The 18,727-nt window shown below is 44.3% G+C and overlaps 2 protein-coding genes across 2 annotated transcripts in view; one reads left to right on the top strand and one right to left on the bottom strand.

The window, feature by feature from the left end:
- Positions 1-18,727, bottom strand: part of CACNA2D3 (calcium channel, voltage-dependent, alpha 2/delta subunit 3) — an 869,108-nt gene that overhangs the window by 126,558 nt on the left and 723,823 nt on the right. The gene's annotated exons all lie outside the window — the stretch shown is intronic.
- LRTM1 (leucine-rich repeats and transmembrane domains 1) lies at positions 904-10,356 on the top strand. Its single transcript, XM_012643467.1, has 3 exons — positions 904-1,067; positions 3,637-4,233; positions 9,819-10,356. Exons 1-3 carry the CDS (start codon positions 959-961, stop codon positions 10,250-10,252), a joined length of 1,140 nt encoding a protein of 379 aa, XP_012498921.1. The 5' UTR covers positions 904-958; the 3' UTR covers positions 10,253-10,356.

Below are 18,727 nucleotides of genomic sequence, written 5' to 3'. Positions count from 1 at the left end.
AGCATCAGGCACTGAAACCCCACCTCAGCAAATGGCAGGGGATTTGCACATTCAAAGAAACGGTTCCAGTCCCTGGTGGGAAAGTTCCCAACAGCTTCAATTAGAGAACAGTCATAGTTCACTGGCGCCCGATGCTCAGGGGGGCGGCTTTATTGTTTTATATGTGAAAAATGAGGGAAGGGCCAGGACCTCTGCATCGGGAAAGGATGAAAGATTGAGAAGCATTTCTAAAGTCACACTCACCGAAAGGTCAGTTTGGCAGGCGTGGGGGTGGGGTAAGGAGCGAACAAGCAAGCAGGCAGCTGAGAAGCATTTGTGGCCCCAGAAAGCAGCTTGTGATGTCCACTAAAGGAAAACATGGCTATGAATTTCAGGCCATCAAGACCCTGTCAACACAGCTAATCCCCACGGATGCTGGCTGAATAAGCCTACGATGGCCAAAGAAGTGGACTGTGCGAACCGTGGTAGCCCCCAGCCGGCCAATTTGTCCTCATATTACACAGTCTGTGGCCTCTGCAGCAGGACCCCCGGTTGATGGTCCCCACCCAGCATCCCCCAGCCCGACGAGGGTTAACACAGCATGGTTAATAAGTCAACAGAATTCAGGAGCCACGGCCGGATTAAGAAGGCAGTGTTATTTTGGTGCCCTGGACTTCAAGCAGATTAAATAATCAAAAAGGCCGAGCCATCGGGGTCATGTTTGAATGCTACAGCTGTTCACCGGGGTTTGACAAACACTCTTTATGTGGCGCGTCGTCTGGATGGGAAAGGCAGGGGTGAGCTCGGGGAGGCCACTACTTTAAGAAAGAAAAAGGGGGCACAATCCAAAGATCTTCTTATGGAAACCGGCCCGGCCAGATGGAGACAAGGGGAAGGACTGCTTAAATACATGGCCTTTTGAAAGCGACAACTGCTTTCTGCATTGAAGAGAAGCACAAGCAGGATTCAGAAAGAGGGGATGAAAAGCTGGGCTCCAAGTTTGTCATGTCCTCGGTTTGTTGATCGGCTCGTTAATAAAGGAGGGCTACGTGGTCACAAGAACTCCTGTGGAGACCCAGTCATGAAAGGTGAGCCGTGGTCCATGCCCCTCAGAAGAGTTCTCCTCTGGGAGAGGGTTGGGATCCCGCCCAGAAAGGGGTCTGTGGGAAATATATTTTCAAGTCATCTCTCTGAAAAGACTAGACAGATGTGAAAAATGCCTCTGCATGAAAAGATGTATGTTTGTGCCATGTCGTGTGCAGAGGAAGGGGATGGAGACAGATGGGTATGCAGTTGGCATGTCATGGGCCACCTCATAGCAAACGTGGTGCTTGGAGGTGGAGTTCATATATCATTCCCTTGTGGGGGGAGTGGAACCAAAGAGAGAATGAACAAATCGGCTACAATCTCAGAAAGACAAGCCTTTTATTAATAGATTAATGGATTCTGTAGGAAACATGTTCTCTGGTTTAAGCATTGATTTTCTGCAACTAAATTAATGCTTGAGCCCCATAGCTAAAGGCGAGGGGTTCATTAAGACGTTTTGACTTTGAAAGGAGTCATTTAGATTATTTGCAAAATTATAGACAGGAAAACAAGCGTTTTGCTTTTTTATATTTTGGAAAGGGGAAAGGGACTGTGATGTTCTGCATCCCTTGAACTAAATTAAACTGAGAAGAATCTCCGTCAGAAGGCTCTCCAAACATCTTCCCTATTGCCCTAAAGCACTGTTAGCATCAGTAGAGAATTCAAGCACAAAGAGGAGCAGGCTCAAATGCATTTGACAGCCACTCTGCACACTTCTCTATGCAAGGCCAAAAGCAAGCAAGCAAACAAACAAAAAAACCTCTTTCAAGGGCTTTCATTGTGAGTAGATAACTATTTTGAGTTTTGAATATTATTGTGTGACCTTGTGAATTCATCTACCAATTTAACAAGATGCCTTTGACAGATGTTTGCCATATTTTGAAATTCAAGTCTCAGGAAAAAAGAAGGGAGGGTTATATAGCTACTTTGGAGAATGTACTAGCAGTATCTAAAAAAATGTAAACTCAACATCCTCTCTGAGCACTACAAGGAAATTCCTCTTGATTCCTGAGACCTCTCCCATGTTCCTGAACAGACAAGGAGGTCTGCACAAGGATGCTCTTTGCAGCTCCATTTATAATGAATAAAACAACTAGAGCAGCTCAAAGGCCCCTCAGTAAGGAGCTGGATTAAATACTAGATGTAGCGTGGTCTCATCGTGGAATACTCTATAGCAGTTCAAAGGAGTGAATTAGCTTGCTGTGTCTCCATGTGGATAGATAAGTTTTGAGAGAATGCAGCAAATCGAAGAATGAGACATGCTGATGATTGTATTTAAGTTACACTATAAAAACTGCTATGCAAAACTGTGTGTGTGCATGTGGGCATGTGTGTGTGTGAGTGTGTGTGTGTGTGTGTGTGTGTGTGTGTGTGTGTGAGAGAGAGAGACAGAGAATGTGACAGGCAGTGGAGCACAGTGGATAAGAACTGACAGATCCTGGAGGCAGCCAGCCTGGGTTCCAATCATGGCTCTACTACTCAGTATCTGTGTGAACTTGGGCAAGTGATTCAGCTTTTCTGTGCCTAGTTTCCTCACCTTTCAGATGGGGATAATAATAGAATCCTATTCATAAGGTTATCAAGATTAACATATATATATATATAGCACTTAGAGTGGTACCTGGCTCAAAATTCATGCTATTAATATATGGCTATTTGCTGTTGTTGTCATTATTAACTATTATTTCTAAATGTGTGGCGGGATACATCAGTAATGGTGGGGGTAAAGGGACCTCAGTTGGAAAACATGAGTTGGGCACTAATCAAAGGGCATTCAACTGCATAAGTAATGCATTGCTTCTTTGAGTTATAAGGAAAAAAATGAAGGAATTATGATAACCTGTGAAGTGCCATAAGAATATGCGTGTTTATTATACTATTATTAATGTTTTCTGTATTTTAAAAATCTCTTAAATACAAAAGCAGCAGAGACAATCACCATTCATGGAATTACACCTGCAAAGATAGACATCAGTTTACAGGAATGTTTTAGACCTGTCTTAGCCAATACAGTAACCATTAGGCACACGTGCCTATTTAAATTTAAATTAATTGAAATTAAATACAAATAAAAATGTGGTTTCTTGGTTGCCGTAGTTGCATTTCGAGAGTTCAGTAGCCACACGCGGTTAGTGGCTCCCATATCGGACAGCAGATAAAGAACATTTCCAACATGATGCAAAAGTTTCACTGGACAGTGCCGCTCTGGAGCATACTTTTAAAAAATGTGAATATCTGAAATCCCCTACCACTCTTCTATGTGTCTGGCCCCAAATAATTCTGCTATGCTCTACAAAGGGCATGTGCTCCCAAAAGATTTCTTTCACCTTCCTATTGGATACCCTACATTTTCCATATTTTGGTTACTGAGGCACTGAGAAAGTGTCTTTCCCAAGGCTTCCAACAATAGTCAGCACAGAGATTGCAATAATTATTGACACGGGGGATGTACTCAGTCCAGCCGACGCTACTAAAGATGGTGAGCTCAGAATCACACTAACCGTGAAGGGGAAAAAATGCTGCTACTACTCCTCACAAACTGGTTCCTATTCCTATTTCTGTTTGTCGTAGGTGAACTGATCCTGCTTTTGAGCGTGATTGTCCTACTCCAGGTGGTACACAGCTGCCCAGACAAGTGCCACTGTCACTCATCTACAGATTTTGTAGACTGCAGTCGGCAGGGTCTGGCTGAAATCCCTTCCGATTTACCTCCTCAGACTCGAATGCTGCACTTACAAGACAACCAGATACACCAGCTTCCTGCTTTTGCATTTAGGTCAGTGCCATGGCTCACGACCTTAAACTTGTCCAACAATTCCCTTTCCAACGTGGCCCCCCAAGCTTTCGATGGACTTCAGCACTTGCAGGTTTTAAATTTAACCCAGAATTGTTTGCTTTCCCTGGAAAGCAGACTTTTCCGTTCCCTCCCCCAGCTGAGGGAGCTTGATTTGTCATCAAACAACATAAGCCACCTTCCCACATCCCTGGGCAAGCCTTGGGAGAACCTAACCGTATTTGCAGTTCAACAAAACCAGCTTCAGCAGCTTGATGGAGCACTCCTAGAATCCATGCCCAGTGTGAGGCTTTTATTTCTCAAGGACAATCTCTGGAAATGCAATTGCCACTTGCGCGGTCTTAAACTCTGGCTGGAGAAATTTATCTATAAAGGTCAGTAATGCCTACTTGGAAACCCCCATCTGTGTGTTACCAGCCCAGGATGAACCTCATCTGTTCTCTGCATTAGAAGGAATGTTGAGGAGTATGCAAGGGGCGGATTTAAGCTTTCATGGTATGGCCAAAGAGGCAAGTGAGTCATTAGAAGGTATTTAAAAATTTGAGTATTTCAATTCATCTACAGATATGATGCATAGAGATAACTTTCCATTTGTTTAATTAATACAGCATGAAGTTACTTATCTGGGAATATGCCTTTAAGGAAGAGAAAATTCAATCACCACCTGAATAACAAACTGCTCAACCCCCAAATGGCACCAAACTCTAATTTTCAAATGCAATCCAATTGGAGGCATCGCTATCTTTCCTTGGAATATTTTTCCCCCTTTGTTTGACAGCTATAAATCTTCCCTAAGATTATCCCTTCTGCATCAGCAAATACCACTGTTATTGAAATTGGTTGCAATAGGGCCTCTCTCTGAAGTTATCTATAATTTCTTTAACCCGATGCCAAAAGAAAAGCAAGAGATCCCAGAATATTAAAGAAGGGTTCTGGAAATCACACAGAGGTTAGGAAACCTCAGCCCAAGGGCTAAATTCAGTCTACCTATTGTTTTTATAAATGAAGTTTTATTGGAACATAGCCATGCCCGTTCATTACATAGTGAGTTGCTGCCTTGCCCGGTAAGGGCAAAGTTATTACAGAGACTGTATGACTAAGATTCTAATAGTTACTATCTGGACCTTTATAGAACAGTTTGCCGACCCCTATCATCAATGGTCAATGGAGACCCAGAGAGGTTCAGTGACTTGCCCAAGATCACAGAGTAGAAGCCCAGATGAGAAAAGAATGCATGGCTTTTGCTCTTGGCCCCACATTCTTTGCTCTATCTCACAGTGCTTCTCTTCTCCTGTCTCTCAGTATCATCCATTCATTCCTACATTGCGTGCCTTTTACATGCCAGGCACTGTTCAGGCACTGAGAAGAGGGCAGTAAACAAGAAGGTGCTAACCATCATGGAGGTTCCATTCTGGCAGCAGAAACAGGTTAAACAAGATGATAAATAAGGACACATGCTCCAATAGCAGTTGGTGCTAAGAAGACAATGAGGCAGGGGAAGGGGAGAGGGAGGGCTAGAAAGGGGTCCCATTTTAGGTAGGATAAACAGGGAAGGCCCCTCCAAGGACGTGATGTGGGTGAGCAGAAGCTGAACCATGAGGAGGAATGAGCCAGGAGAGGACTGGGGAGAGGACAGCAAGTGCAAAGGGCCTGGCGAGGGCGGAAGCTTGGCTTTGCTGCGGGACAGAGAGAGGGACAGCAGAGTGGCTGGGCACGGGGAGGGAGTGAGAGCATGGTCTGAGACAAGGCTACACAGGTGCTCGGGGGCCAGTCATGCAGGAGCTTGCGGGACGGCCCAGGATGTCTGGACTTTATTCCAGCTGAGATGGAAAGCTCTTGAAGAGTTTCCATCAGGGGAACTCTATGATCTGATCACAATTTGAAAGGTCACTCTGGTGGCTCTTGGGAGAGCTGACCAAAGGCTGTGGAAGAAGCAGCAGGGGAAGAGGCAGAAGGGATTTCAGTCGGCCAGCAAAGAGATGATGGTGGTTCGAATCAGGGTGGGGAGAAGAGATCAACTTTGGGACATATCTGGAATACTGAACTGATGGAAATTGCCAATAGGTTGGAGTGGAAAACAAAGAGGGGGGCGTAATTATGGGAAATGCTAATTGTTTTGTCCTGTGTGTTAACCAGACAAACGGTGATGTCTGTAGCTGATAAGGGGCAGACTGGGGAGTGGAGAAAATGGGTGAGGGGTGGCCAGTCAAGACTTCAGCTTGGCTGTGTCCAGTCTGAGATGGCTTTACACATCCTAAGGGAGCAGTTAAGTCTGAGGTTATATATTGAAGACTGAAGCTCAGGAAGGCTATCAGAGCTACAGACATGAATTAGGGAATCAACAGTCTGGATGGTTGCAGGATGTCTCAGAAGCAAGGTTAGGGTACAACATGGGTTCGAATATACAATATTGAATTAAGAATCCCTCTCAACCATATAATAGCAAAGAACGTATTACTAACCAGCCAACGTTCAAATTAACCTAGAACAGGAGCCATAGAAATGTAGCAATCTCTTCCTTGTAAGAGGTTGCAAGTAAAACTCTTACATCTGGGGGTGAAGTGGCTTGAGCTACTGTCTTCTTGATTAAATCACAAGCATAAGCCAGACCATCATAGAAAGATTGTCTTCACCAAAAAAGAACATTTCTTGATAAAACGAAAAAATAGTTCCTAGGACCAGGACACTAGACACAACATGGGATGGGATAAAGTTCCCCTTACTCTGCCACAAACTTGCTTGTGGTCTTTGGGCAAATTAATACCCTTCACTAGCTCATTGTGACCAGGTGGAAACTGGTAATATCAAGCCAGGGAGATCTTGGGGATGCTTCTGATCCTCAGATTTGGTGACGTAGTTCAAGGGTCACTCATGGCAGAGCTTCAGTACAGATAACTGCTTCCCTTCAGAGGAAGATAAAATTGATTTGGAGTAACAAGACCTGGATGTTCCAAGATAACCAGAAAAAAAACCAAATAGATGCCAAATATGGGAGACAGTCTAGTTATGGATGCATGAAATACAGGCAAAATAAGGGAACCGATATTAGTGAAGACCTTCTTAAAAAATACATAAACAAATGCAAACACTAAAGCTATTAGACAGGGCAGGCTAACTGATATAACAGACAACGCCAGACTTCTGTTATATATGCAATAAAAGTCTGTTGATCAGTCATGTCAGAGTCTAAGGAAGATGTGGGCAGGCCTGCATTCCATGCAGTTATTCAGGGATATACACCCCTGCCAGCTTGTACCGCCATCAGCTTCACCTTGTGGTCTCTAAGGTCATCACCGAAACTGAACAAAGTGCGTGGAGGATTACACTGGGGGTTTTTTAGCCTGGAAGTGGCATCAGTTGGTTTCATTGGCCAGAACTCAGTCACATGGCCCCATACTGACCACAAAAAGTGAGAAAATTTAGTCTTCCTATGGGCCTTCACCAAAGATGTGCTTTGGTGAATGCATAATAATATCTCCTCCACAAAAACGTGCCCATAGATTTTATAATTACCATTCTTGCCTTTCTCTCTTCATAAGTAAACAAATCATCTTCATGCTAATAACTAACTTTAGTAAACATTTCCTCTGGGCTAGGTATTATGCTAAATGCTTGACATACTTTATCCAAATGAGTCCCTAGAGCAATCGCTCTCCCACTTTCCAGTTGAGCAAGCAGAGGCATGGTGTGGCCAAGGAGCTTTCCAGAATTACACAGCTAAGTGAAGTGCATACTCAAGCTTTCAATCCAGTTTTTCCCAAGACAGAGGTTAAGAGCTACCAGTGGTCAGATAGAGAACGACGAGTGCTTGGCAAGCTGGAGCTTCTTGCCTTGTCAGTTTACACAAATCTGGAAGGGAGTCGACCCTCAAGCTATAATGAGAAGATTTGCCTCGGGAGCCACAGCCCATGACATACATAGTGGTGGAGAGATGGGAGGTGAGTCCTGGCTGGGGAGGAGCTGCACAGGAGGCCATGGAGCTCTTGGCAGCCATAGCGCTTGCTTTCCAGCCATGTCCCAGGCTCCAGCCTGGTTATTTCCTTGGCTCTGGGTCCCAAGGCTGTGGCTCTGACCCTGACATAGCAGGAAGTGTGGAACCAGAGAAAGACAGTTCTCAAGCCTGGAGTGATTACATAAACCACCCCAGTTTAGGTAGGAGTCAGCTGATGAAATTGCCTGTCCCATAGCAGGTGGCTTTTCTTCCCTTGGTGGAAGTCTCACTGTTCTTTGGCCAGATTAAATATTGTTACTACTTCTGAAAGCCCCATGCTTCATTTCTGTCTCTCTGGCCTCTGCCGCCAGCTCCGTGGTGGAGGCTCTGATGGCCAGGGGCAGAGGAACGAAATGGTTCGTGAGGCAGGGATCCCTGGTCTCAGCACAGCTCAACGGCACCCTGGGCTCATCTGGAGCAGCTGCCCCACACTTCAGGGGCCTTGTGAAAATCAGTGGCTCAGAAAAGGGGGAACTTTTTTTTTTTTTACCTTTTTGCTTTAGAATTGGGACTCTTGCCTCAAGGGATTGCAGAAGAAGCCAGGAGGGGCCCAGGAGATTCAGGTGGTGGATGATTCAGTTTTAAGCAGTGGCAGCAAAAAGAATATAGGTTGAATTTTACTATTGCCACTAACCCTGGTGTGCCTGGGACTTGAGATAATCCTTGCACTGCAGATTGGCCCTACCTACTTACAGGGCCACTTAGGACTTGTCTTATGAGGCTTTGACGGAAGAAATGTGAAGGCATTCCCTAAACTCCAAAGTGCTATGCAACGGTAGGGGCCAATAATGTTGAAGAGCCGACCTTCATGAGTGTCCTTCTGCTATCATCATTTCCTAATTCACCTACGGTGTGTATTAAGAATCTCCCATCTGTGATAACTTTGTTAGGAGTCATGCCTGTCGTGGCAGCTACCCTGGGGGAGGTCTTTACGGTAGCTCCGGAGAAGTGAGGCAGTTCTGGGGCAGGTCTGCCCCGTCACAGGGCTTTCTGGCTGACACTGCCAAGGGCCACCCTGCCCACTCCCCAGGCCTCAGAACACTCCAGAGAGGAGAAGGCAGAGAAACAGTGAGTGTAGGGGGAAAACGGAGATGGAGCGGGGAGGGGAGGGCTGGGTATGTTTTTATGGCAGAAAATTTAGTCAGTTTACTTCCCCAAAGTCAAATAGTAAATCAGTGGTCAAACTAGGCTAGAATGAAGTCTGTTAGCCCTATACTCTTTCTAGAAAAGAATTGCTGACCCCCTAGATCCCCGCCCCCAACAACTGTGGTCCACACACCTGAGAAAATCAATCGCCTTATAGGGAACAGAAACTGGGTTTAATAAGCCGTTGGAAATTTCAGTACCCGAAGTGGTAAATGTTTTGCAGCCTGAGGAGACACATTAATTATACTTAATTCCATGAACTAAACTAACAGTGCTGTCAAGCCCGCAGATACACAAAACACTCTAAAGACCACTCCACCTCTCTGTTTGGCATCCCTGACTAGTGTTGGTAGACACACAGTCTTTGTAATTAACACATAACATCACAACAATGGACATTTGTTTTATTTTTCCCTTCGCCTTCCAAGGGGGCTCTGGCACAAAGGATGTCTTGTGTGGTGGGGCTCATTAGGGGCGTGCGGGGCAGGAATGCCATGGGCAACGGTGCCTCGCTGGGGGCCGCGGTGTTCCTTCTCGTCGGCTTTTGCATTGTTTCCCCCTCAGCGTTTATAGAACGTAAAGGTAACTTGGCTTCTAATGAATTCTTGGTCATAAGTAATTGCCAATTTAGTGTGTGGCATTTTTAGCATTTAGCCAATTTAGAAAATCCTAAAATCATAAAATATGGTTGTTAAATTCTTTGACTCCAGGAAAAAAAAAGTACTTCATAAATTCCATCTGCCAAAGTTTTTGCAGGCTGAAGATTTTGGAACTGCATTGTGTAAAGGCTCCCTTATCATCTTTTGCTTTTGTTTTTCAAAGGGGGAATAACGGATGGCGTCATTTGTAGGTCACCAGACACCTGGAAGGGAAAGGACCTCCTCAAAATCCCTCATGAGCTGTACCAGCCCTGCCCTCCTCCTGCTCCTGACCCGGGGTCCCCGCAGACTCAGCAGCCCAGCTCTGCCTACGGGGCGGTCCCAAGGCCCCCTGAGAACCACAGCTCAGGGGAACGAGACCTCCTGGGGTGTGAGTTCAAACCCAAGCCGAGGCCGGTGAACCTCCGTCATGCCATTGGCACTGTCATCATCACTGGGGTTATGTGTGGGGTCTTGTGTCTCATGATGCTGGCGGCTGCCATCTATGGCTGCACCTATGCGGCTATTACAGCCCAATACCACAGGGGACGCTTGGCTCAAACCAATGAGCCTGGGAAGACAGAAGGAAAAGAGCTATTCGACAGCTCGCCAGCCTGAGAGCTTTCATCTCAAATAGAATTGATCACTGTAGGCCAGAAGAAAGTGTCTGAGTAGGGCTGATGTGTTTGCTGTTACTGTCTCATTTTGCTTTTTCCAAAAGAAAAAAGAAAAAAAAAAAAAAAAAGACATGTCTGTAAAAAAAATGCTCCCGGGAATAAATTTATGTTGAGATTTTTAAGATATCGTAGATGAAACAGAGACGATAATTGTGCTCTGGGCCTGAGAAGTTACTGTAGTGATTCTATGTGGGGGAAGGCCATACCCAGGGACAGGAAAGACACCTTCTTTTTCAGGTACTCTTCCCTGGATTAAGTTGCTTTCACAGAGCAACGGAAATTCAAACGCACATGCCAGTCAGCATTCCTGGGAGCTTTGGGTCCACTGGAAAACTGCCCAATTTTGAGTGCCTGGGAAGAGGCTGGTGATCTTACCCGAGGGGCACTGTATGCCTCTATAATTCAAGTCCGTGCTAGATCGGTGATACTTTCAGATGTTGTGTATGTTATATATTTAATGGGAGCATCTGTTGGTTGGGAATTTTGTAGCTTGCCACAAGAGTCAGATTATATTTAATTTTCTAAATCAGAAAACCATTTGGGGCTTTCTAGGCCACAGAGGAAGAGGAGGGTTCCACGTCTGGATAATGGGACTCAGGCCCAAAGTCTGGGGAAGTTTTCTGATACAAGGGTAAATCACATATAAACAAACACAAAGAGGATGGGGAGGCGGAATTCGGGGCAGATATTACCAAAAGGCCATATCCACCGAGGGATTGGAAACTTCCATTTATAACTCTCACAGCAGGAATGAATTTAGGTTGGGCTGAGAGCAAGATAATGACTTTTGTGTATCTGTATCTACAGACATAGCGCACAGAGTGCATAAACTCGTACAACCACACCCACACATAAACATCCTTGGAGCAATCAGTTTACCCACTAATGAAACGCAGCCGTGTCAGGGTGCAAGCCAGCAGCTGCTGACCACCACCCAGATTGTCTACTCAACACCCTGGGATAGGAAGAAAGAAGAAGGAAGACCGAAGAGAGCGGGAATTACCAAGAGACTCGAGATAGGTGGCGGCAGCCATCCTGAACATTATTTAGGCCGTGGTTTAAAAAAAATCAGGTGTGGCTGGCTTTACTCCACAGACATGGTCTTGAAGAGTTGCATGCAAAGTGAATTTTTGTAAATTGAATCATCATTTTAATGCAGTAGGGGAGCTGGCTATTTAAAGGAACCTTTCATGGAATCTTTCTGTAATGGAAATAATTGGATCCAGATTTATGCATTTTGTAAATTGGCATTTTCTCATGCTAGGTTTTCTTAAAGTGGAATCTACCTGTTCTCTCTCATATGCTCAGCTCATACTTAGTCACCTGTTAGTATTAAAATCATTTTACAGAGGGGGAGAACACAGAGGAGTTATGGACATGTTAAAAACACAGCATGGCAAATATAGGGCAAGCTATCCATCCAGAGGCCATGACAGACATCGCTAATCAATCCCAGCACTCCTCCCAGCTGAGCAACATAGATGCCTTCTTAAGAGAGCACTGTAGGCAACCAGAACTAATCAATTGGAGTTGGTTCAAAGGATAAAACACATTTGCCATTCAGGGCACTGGCTCTATATTCACTTCTTCAGGCCATGTAAAAATTGGTTTGGATCCTAAATCAGTAGTCCATTCTCTAACCAGAATGTGAATGGAAAGTTCACATGTATATGGGACAGATGCAACCTAAGCCTTTCCCAACAGTGTAAAGAGGCCATAGGGAAACAGACAGATGAACCTATCACACCCTACTGTGCAGGCCTCACACCAGTGAACCTCTAATCATCACAGAGGCAGTCTACACCTGCCCATGGTGCTTCATAATTAGTGTGGGCCCCACACACCCACAGGCTCAAGGTGGTCCATCTTTTTGGAGCAGCAGTTTTACTAGATGATTTTTCTGGTGGAGGGGAGGAAGGTTTAAACTTTGATGGTAAGGTTTTTTTCTGAATAATAAACCCAAATACATTAAAGTGTAGACCATAAGGAGACCCCGGGGAAAGCCTGCTGCATCCGCTCTGTCCCAGGCCTTGGCACCTTCTCACCTCCTCACTGCTTGTCCCATGGGCCACTTCAGCGGGCAAGGCTGAGCATCCTGCTCTAAGGACGAAGCAACTACTTTCCAGGTGAAAAAAAAAACAAAACATCTTTCTTTCCATTGCCCTGGACTGTGAATTCTTGGCCAAAAAAGCAATATGAGAAAGGAAATCTAGATCTTCTTATACCTCGCACCAATTTCACCAAATGTTTCCAGAGCTTGCACTGTGTACCAGGCATGGTGCAAGGTGTCCTCATGAGCATTCATCATGTAATCCTGACACCTTCCGCGTGAGATGCTTGAATGGGTATTGCATTAGCTGGGAACTACCGAGGCCAAGAACGTGTGCTTCCTCACTGTGGTGATTTAAGACTGCAAGCGCACTGTGCCCTGCCCCAGGTTTGGTGACAGTGTAGGTCAACTCTGTCCCCCTGTGCACAGGGATTACATGAGAAGGTTTCCAATACACCACAGAAAACCCTGAACATGACTAGAATCCTCGCCTGTCAACACCCACGTCCTGTTAGATTTCTAAGCACAGATGATAACTCAGGCAGATACACTTCCTACTTTATGGGTAGTGTTTAAGGAAAATGATTAAAATGATGCATACATATATTCAGATTTCTATCTGTTGCCTACAGTCACCACAAACAGCAGTTGGCACCGAAAATAATTACTTACCCTGAAATGTCAACACTTCTCAGCACAGAAAAAAATATAAATCAAATTGTTTAGATTAACAAATGCAGAGTTATCATTTGTTAATATGAGAAATGAAATGTTTTAACTGTAAAAAAAGCATTGCAGATGAAAGACCCAATTTGCAGGGTATTCTGCGAGAACCACAAATTATCTTTCACAACCACTGCAGCTCATGAGGGGTAATTTGCAAATGTCTCATAGATTATTTTCAGCTGTTTATTGCTGCTGTCATATTCATAGATTCCCTCATAAAAATGTCTTCTGTCACAGAGCCTTGCTGAGGGTACACTGTGAACACAAATCACGTTGGGTGCTGATTGTTTCTGAGAAAACCATCTAAAATAGAGTTAGTTCTTTCATCATATTTAGTGGAACGGTATGACTACAGACTGGTGATTTTTGCTTTGCCAGAGATCACAAATTCACAAACAGATACTGTAGCCGTCTGCAGTGTGGCATGTACGGAGGGAGAATGAAGAATGTACCCTGCCATAGGGATTTTGTTGAAAGAAGATCTAGCGTCAAATCTATACCTGAAAAGCTTTTACGATTAAGGCAAATATCCCTGACCCTGCAGGAAGAATCTTTTAAAATGCCAATGGATAACTGAATGCTTTATTTTTCCATTTTTTCCTTACAAAAATAGAGACTCAATAGTGATTCACATGTGGATTTTTTCCTAAAGGTTCATGAAAATCAAATGTCGTTGCTTAAGTTAACCAAATACCCCTGAAACAAGACATCTTTGTCTTGGATCCTAAATATCAAAGGAAGTAACTAAATCAACTTCTAAATTAATCTATCTGTAGCACACATTCATATAATTAAACAATAACCATTAGAAACCTGTAACTTTCTATTACAGGTCAGGGTATTATTGTTTCCAGTTCGGTAAAACCCATCAGTGTATTCATTGCCAAATGCTATTGATGGAAACCTACCAACCATGACATTCCAACCTTACCTGGCATCACTGGGCTACAATTTATATGCACAACTTCAGGGAACCATCCTGTTCGCTCTTTTAATGAAAATGTTTGTTTTTTCTAATTAAAAAATTGCAAAGTGGTCTTAAAGAAACCCCTGCCCCATTCAGAGAAGCAGCTTCATAATATACCACTCCTCTTTTAGATTCTTTTTTTTTCATTTTTTAAAATTTTTATTGATACCTAATCTCTTTTAGATTCTTGACTGGACTATGCATGCCTGCTTTGTACTCCAATGACATTGAATATTCATTTGGATGGATAGGATGTCACCCAGCTACAAAGCCCATCAACAAAAGCCAGAAAAAGAATCAGAGGACTGGGGAGCTAGGAAGGGGCTTGGAGAACATTTAGTCTGGGCCTGGCAAATTTCAGAACAGCTGCCATCAGCCTCTCTATTCACTGCAGACATTGCTAATAGATCATGGCAAACTTATCTGCTCAGCCCAGACAAGGCCTCAGAATTTTTTAAGAATCTGTTTCCCACTACTGATCAACTGGAGTTGACATAAGAGATTAAACCCATTTGCTACCCTGATATAGTTCTGTGTCCTTATTTTACAGATAGGAAATAGAAGCATGGAAAAGGAAAGAAACTTTCCAAAAGTCATGCACATAATTAATTTCAGGCTTGATAAATGCAGTTGTAGGAGCATCGGGTTAGCGTGCATAACACAACCTGACCTTCCGTATTCTTCATTCATTCTGCAGTGAGCCACAATATCAAGACTAGGACATTATTATACTAATTATTTGGATAAAGACAATTATAGCACCACCATCAGCATATATTGAGCACCCAATTTTGTGCCATGTATTTTCCAAGCATAGTACTAAGCCTCATAATGACCAAAAAACATGTGAGCATTGTACTACCACATTATAGATAAGAGACACAATCAGAGAGCTTGGGTCACGTGCTCAAGGTCACACCACTAGTAAATGGTAGAGTAGGAATCTGCATGCAAGTTTTCCCAAGGCCAAAACCTGGGCACTTTTCAGCATGTGACAGGTTCAAAGAAGTCAGAATTGGAATCCTTTCCTGGCACTTCCAGCACCTGCCCTGAAACATGGCAGGGAAAAGGAACCCAACCACCAACCAATGTGTCACTGCCAGAGCTCTGGCCCCACCAAAAACAGGAGGACAGCTGAAGCAGCCAAGGTAAAATGGTAAAACAAGGTTCCTTTCATCACCTATCACTGTGCTGGGCTGGAAAAGACATTCTTAGAATGGGAGGTGAACAAACTCAGTTACACTTTCTTGCAATTATTTGAGAAAATGATAAAATTAAACTCCAGATTAAGATGCTATTAAGTTGTATTTCCTCTTGAAATACTCATTAATATGCGGGAGAGGAAAAAAGTTATGAGGACTCTAGAAATTGGGAATACTGCTCCATGCTGTCCAAGTCTCCAGGAGGAATATCCACTATCCAAGGCAGAGATGTGCCTTGACACAGATGGGCAGATTATAAGGAAGAAAGGAATAGTCTACCCTACCTATCCTCATGCTGGTATTCCTTCCTCTGAGACACTGGGTTTAAGAAATCAGAAAGAAACCACACTTTCCTGTCACTGTCTTCACCCGTTAGAGATGAAGACTCTCAGCATTGCAGCATTCGATAGGATGAAAAAAGGAAGGGAAGGCAATGAGTACGATCTAGTGACTATAGTTTACCTACTGTTTCTTGCAGGGCATGAAAACAGCAGACTAGTTTATTTTTTTTCATCCAGGTTAAGTTGTCAGACCACCAGGCAAGCAGGAGGGGGCATCTCTTTACCAATCCTGCAACACCCCACTAAATGGAAGACGTCCAGGCACTGGACATTTGTCTAGGGCCTTTGTGTACCAACTAGCCTTCCATCTTAGTCTCTCCAAGAAGCACCCTAAAGTCAACAGCAAGGGACACTGGAGGTGTGTATGAAGAACAATGCAGAGGCTGTGGTTGAGTGGGCAAAGGGGAAAGTAGGAGCTGAGGGTAACTAGGAGTCAAATCATGTCAGCCCCTATGAGTGGTGGCAGGCAGCTCTTAAGGTGATGTTCAGTGATTCCCACCTGCTGGTACTCTTATCTTCTCCTTGGCGGTGGGCTACACCCAGTGACTCGCTCCTAACAAATAAAACACGGCAAAATGGATAGGACATCCCTTCCAAGATTAAGTTGCAACAAAACTCTGGCTTCTGTCTCGCTCACTCTCTCTTGCTCATTCTGATGGGAGTCAACCAGCACACGGTGAGCCTCCCTGGGCAGAAGCCTGCATGGCGAGGAAATAAGAGAGGTCACTGGCCAACAACCCAGGGGAACTGAGGCCCTCAGCCCAACAAACCACAAGGAACTAAATGAATCCCACTAATGACCTCATGAGTGACGGTGGAAGCATTTCCTCTGTTCGTTGAGGCCTCACGTGAGCCCACAACCCTCAACAACACTTTCATGGCAGCCTCATGAGAGGCTCTGGGTCAACACCTTGATGTCAGCCTTTGTGAGAGGCCCTGATCCCTGAGCTAAGCTGCACGTGGATTCCTGACTCACGTACAGTAAATGTTTGTAGTTTTAAGCCACTAAGTTTTGGCATAATTTGTTACACAGCAACAGATAGCGAATACATGGGCCATCGTGCGAAGTTTGTCTTTTAACTCTGAGTAAATTGGGAGGGGGACCAGTTAGAAGGCCGCCATGACAATCCAGGACAGAGACAAAGGTGGCCTGGCCCAGTGGGGTAGCAGTGGGAGCACTAGAAAGTGGTCAGATTCTGTACATAAACTAAAGAAAGAACCAGGTGGATTTATAGACAGATTGGTTGTGAGTAGAAAGCAAAAGAGAAGAGTCAGGAATGACTTCAAGGTCCTGATTCAAAACCAGGTGCAGGCTAGGCACAGTGGCTCACACCCATAATCCTAGCACATTGGGAGGCCGAGGCGGGAGGATTGCTTGAACTCAGGAGTTCAAGACCAGCCTGAGCAACGTAGTGAGACCGAATCTCTATCAAAAAAAAAGAAAAGAAAAGAAAAGGAAATGAGCAGGGCATGGTGGCACATGCCTGTAGTCCCAGCTACTTGGGAGGCTGAGGTGGGAGGATTGCTTGAACCCAGGAATTCAAGGTTGCAGTGAGCTATGATTATGCCACTGCACTCCAGCCTGGGCGACAGAGCAACACTGTGTCTGAAACAAAAAGAAAAAAAAAAATTGGAAAAAAACTGGATAAAGTGGCCTGTGCCTATAGTCCCAGCTATTTGGGAGGCTGAAGCAAGAGAATTGTTTGAGCCCAGGAGTTCGAGACCAGCCTGGGCAGAAAAGTGAGACCCCATCTCTTAGAGAAAAAAAAAAAGATCCTGGTTCAAACAAACTATAAAAAAATAAAAATAAAAATTCCATTTCTTTGAGAGAACTAGGAGTTTAAATACTGACTAGGTTATAGGTTTAGTAATTATTTTTAGGTACAGTAATAGTATTGTTATATTAAAATACAAAGAAGTCCTTATCTTTTAAAGATGCATACTGAAATAATTATGTATGAAATGATGTAATGACTAAGATTTGATCTAAAATAGTATGGAATGGGTGTAGTAGGTTGGGGGGTTGAACGACACGACTGCGGTCATGGATTTATGGCTACTGGGATTGGGGAAGGACACATGGAATTCCATTATATCTTTCTGTCTACTTTTGAGTATATTTGATATTATCCCCAATAAAATGTTTTTTTAAAAAATGAATAACTCCAAAGGTTTTGGACTGAATAACTGGATAATGAGAATTACCGAGTTGCATTTTCCTTGACTATCTAGAGGAAGGGTGGAGGGGGAAAGTGTGACTGGAGTCAGGACCTCAGCGTGGAATCTGCTGAAGGTGATGGGCCCTTTTGAGAAGAGTGGGGATGCTGTGTGGTCAGGGGAGGGTCAAGTGAAAGAAGTGTGGCTTGGGAGTTCCAGCCCATGGAGGGCGTTTATGAACTTGAGAGTGGATGGAAGCACAGATGGAGACCCCCGGGGCCTCCAACGTTTACCAGCCAGGGAGACGAGGGGGTCAGCACAGGGATCTAGCAGGGGTGGCAGCAAGGTAGGCGAAGACCCAGTACAGAGAGATTTCAGGGAGAAAGCGATCAACATGGTCAAGCACTGCTGATAGGCAGATGAACAACTGAAGTTCAATTCTGGATTTGGTAATGTGGAAATACTGGTGAGCTTGATGAGAAATGCTTCACTGTGGGTGAAAACTGACTGGAGTGTGTTCCGGAGAGAGGGGGACAGAGCCAGGGGAAGGACCGTACAGCATCAAAGAGGGAGTATTACGTAACTCAATTAAAATAATGTCATAAAAGAGTTTTGGCTTAAAAACCTGACTATATCATCTAAAATCTGGAAGTTGGTGGAAGAAGGCTAGTGACGTAAAGCATATAAAAGGACAGTGCGCTGTGTTTTCACTCTGAAATTTCTTTTTAAGGACGATTGCATCCTTCCATTTGCCTGAGCGGGGTCACGTATAATTGTATAATTTAGCCTTGAAGTGGGACTGACATTCAGATATTGATCCTGGCCTCACGTGGATTTTTTCAACCAGAATAGAACCCAGGAATCCTTGATAAGTGCAAGCTTGGGAGGCAGCGGGAACACACAGACTTCGACTGCACTGTGGCTTTCCCACCGCAGACCGGCCAGTGCATTTTCAGTGGGCAAGAAAGTCCAC

Source organism: Propithecus coquereli, unplaced genomic scaffold, assembly GCF_000956105.1.
Source record: "Propithecus coquereli isolate 6110/MARCELLA unplaced genomic scaffold, Pcoq_1.0 Scaffold1, whole genome shotgun sequence".
Classification (NCBI taxonomy): domain Eukaryota; kingdom Metazoa; phylum Chordata; class Mammalia; order Primates; family Indriidae; genus Propithecus; species Propithecus coquereli.
Note: the sequence above shows the minus strand (reverse complement) of the source record. Positions and strands in the feature narration are given on the sequence as shown.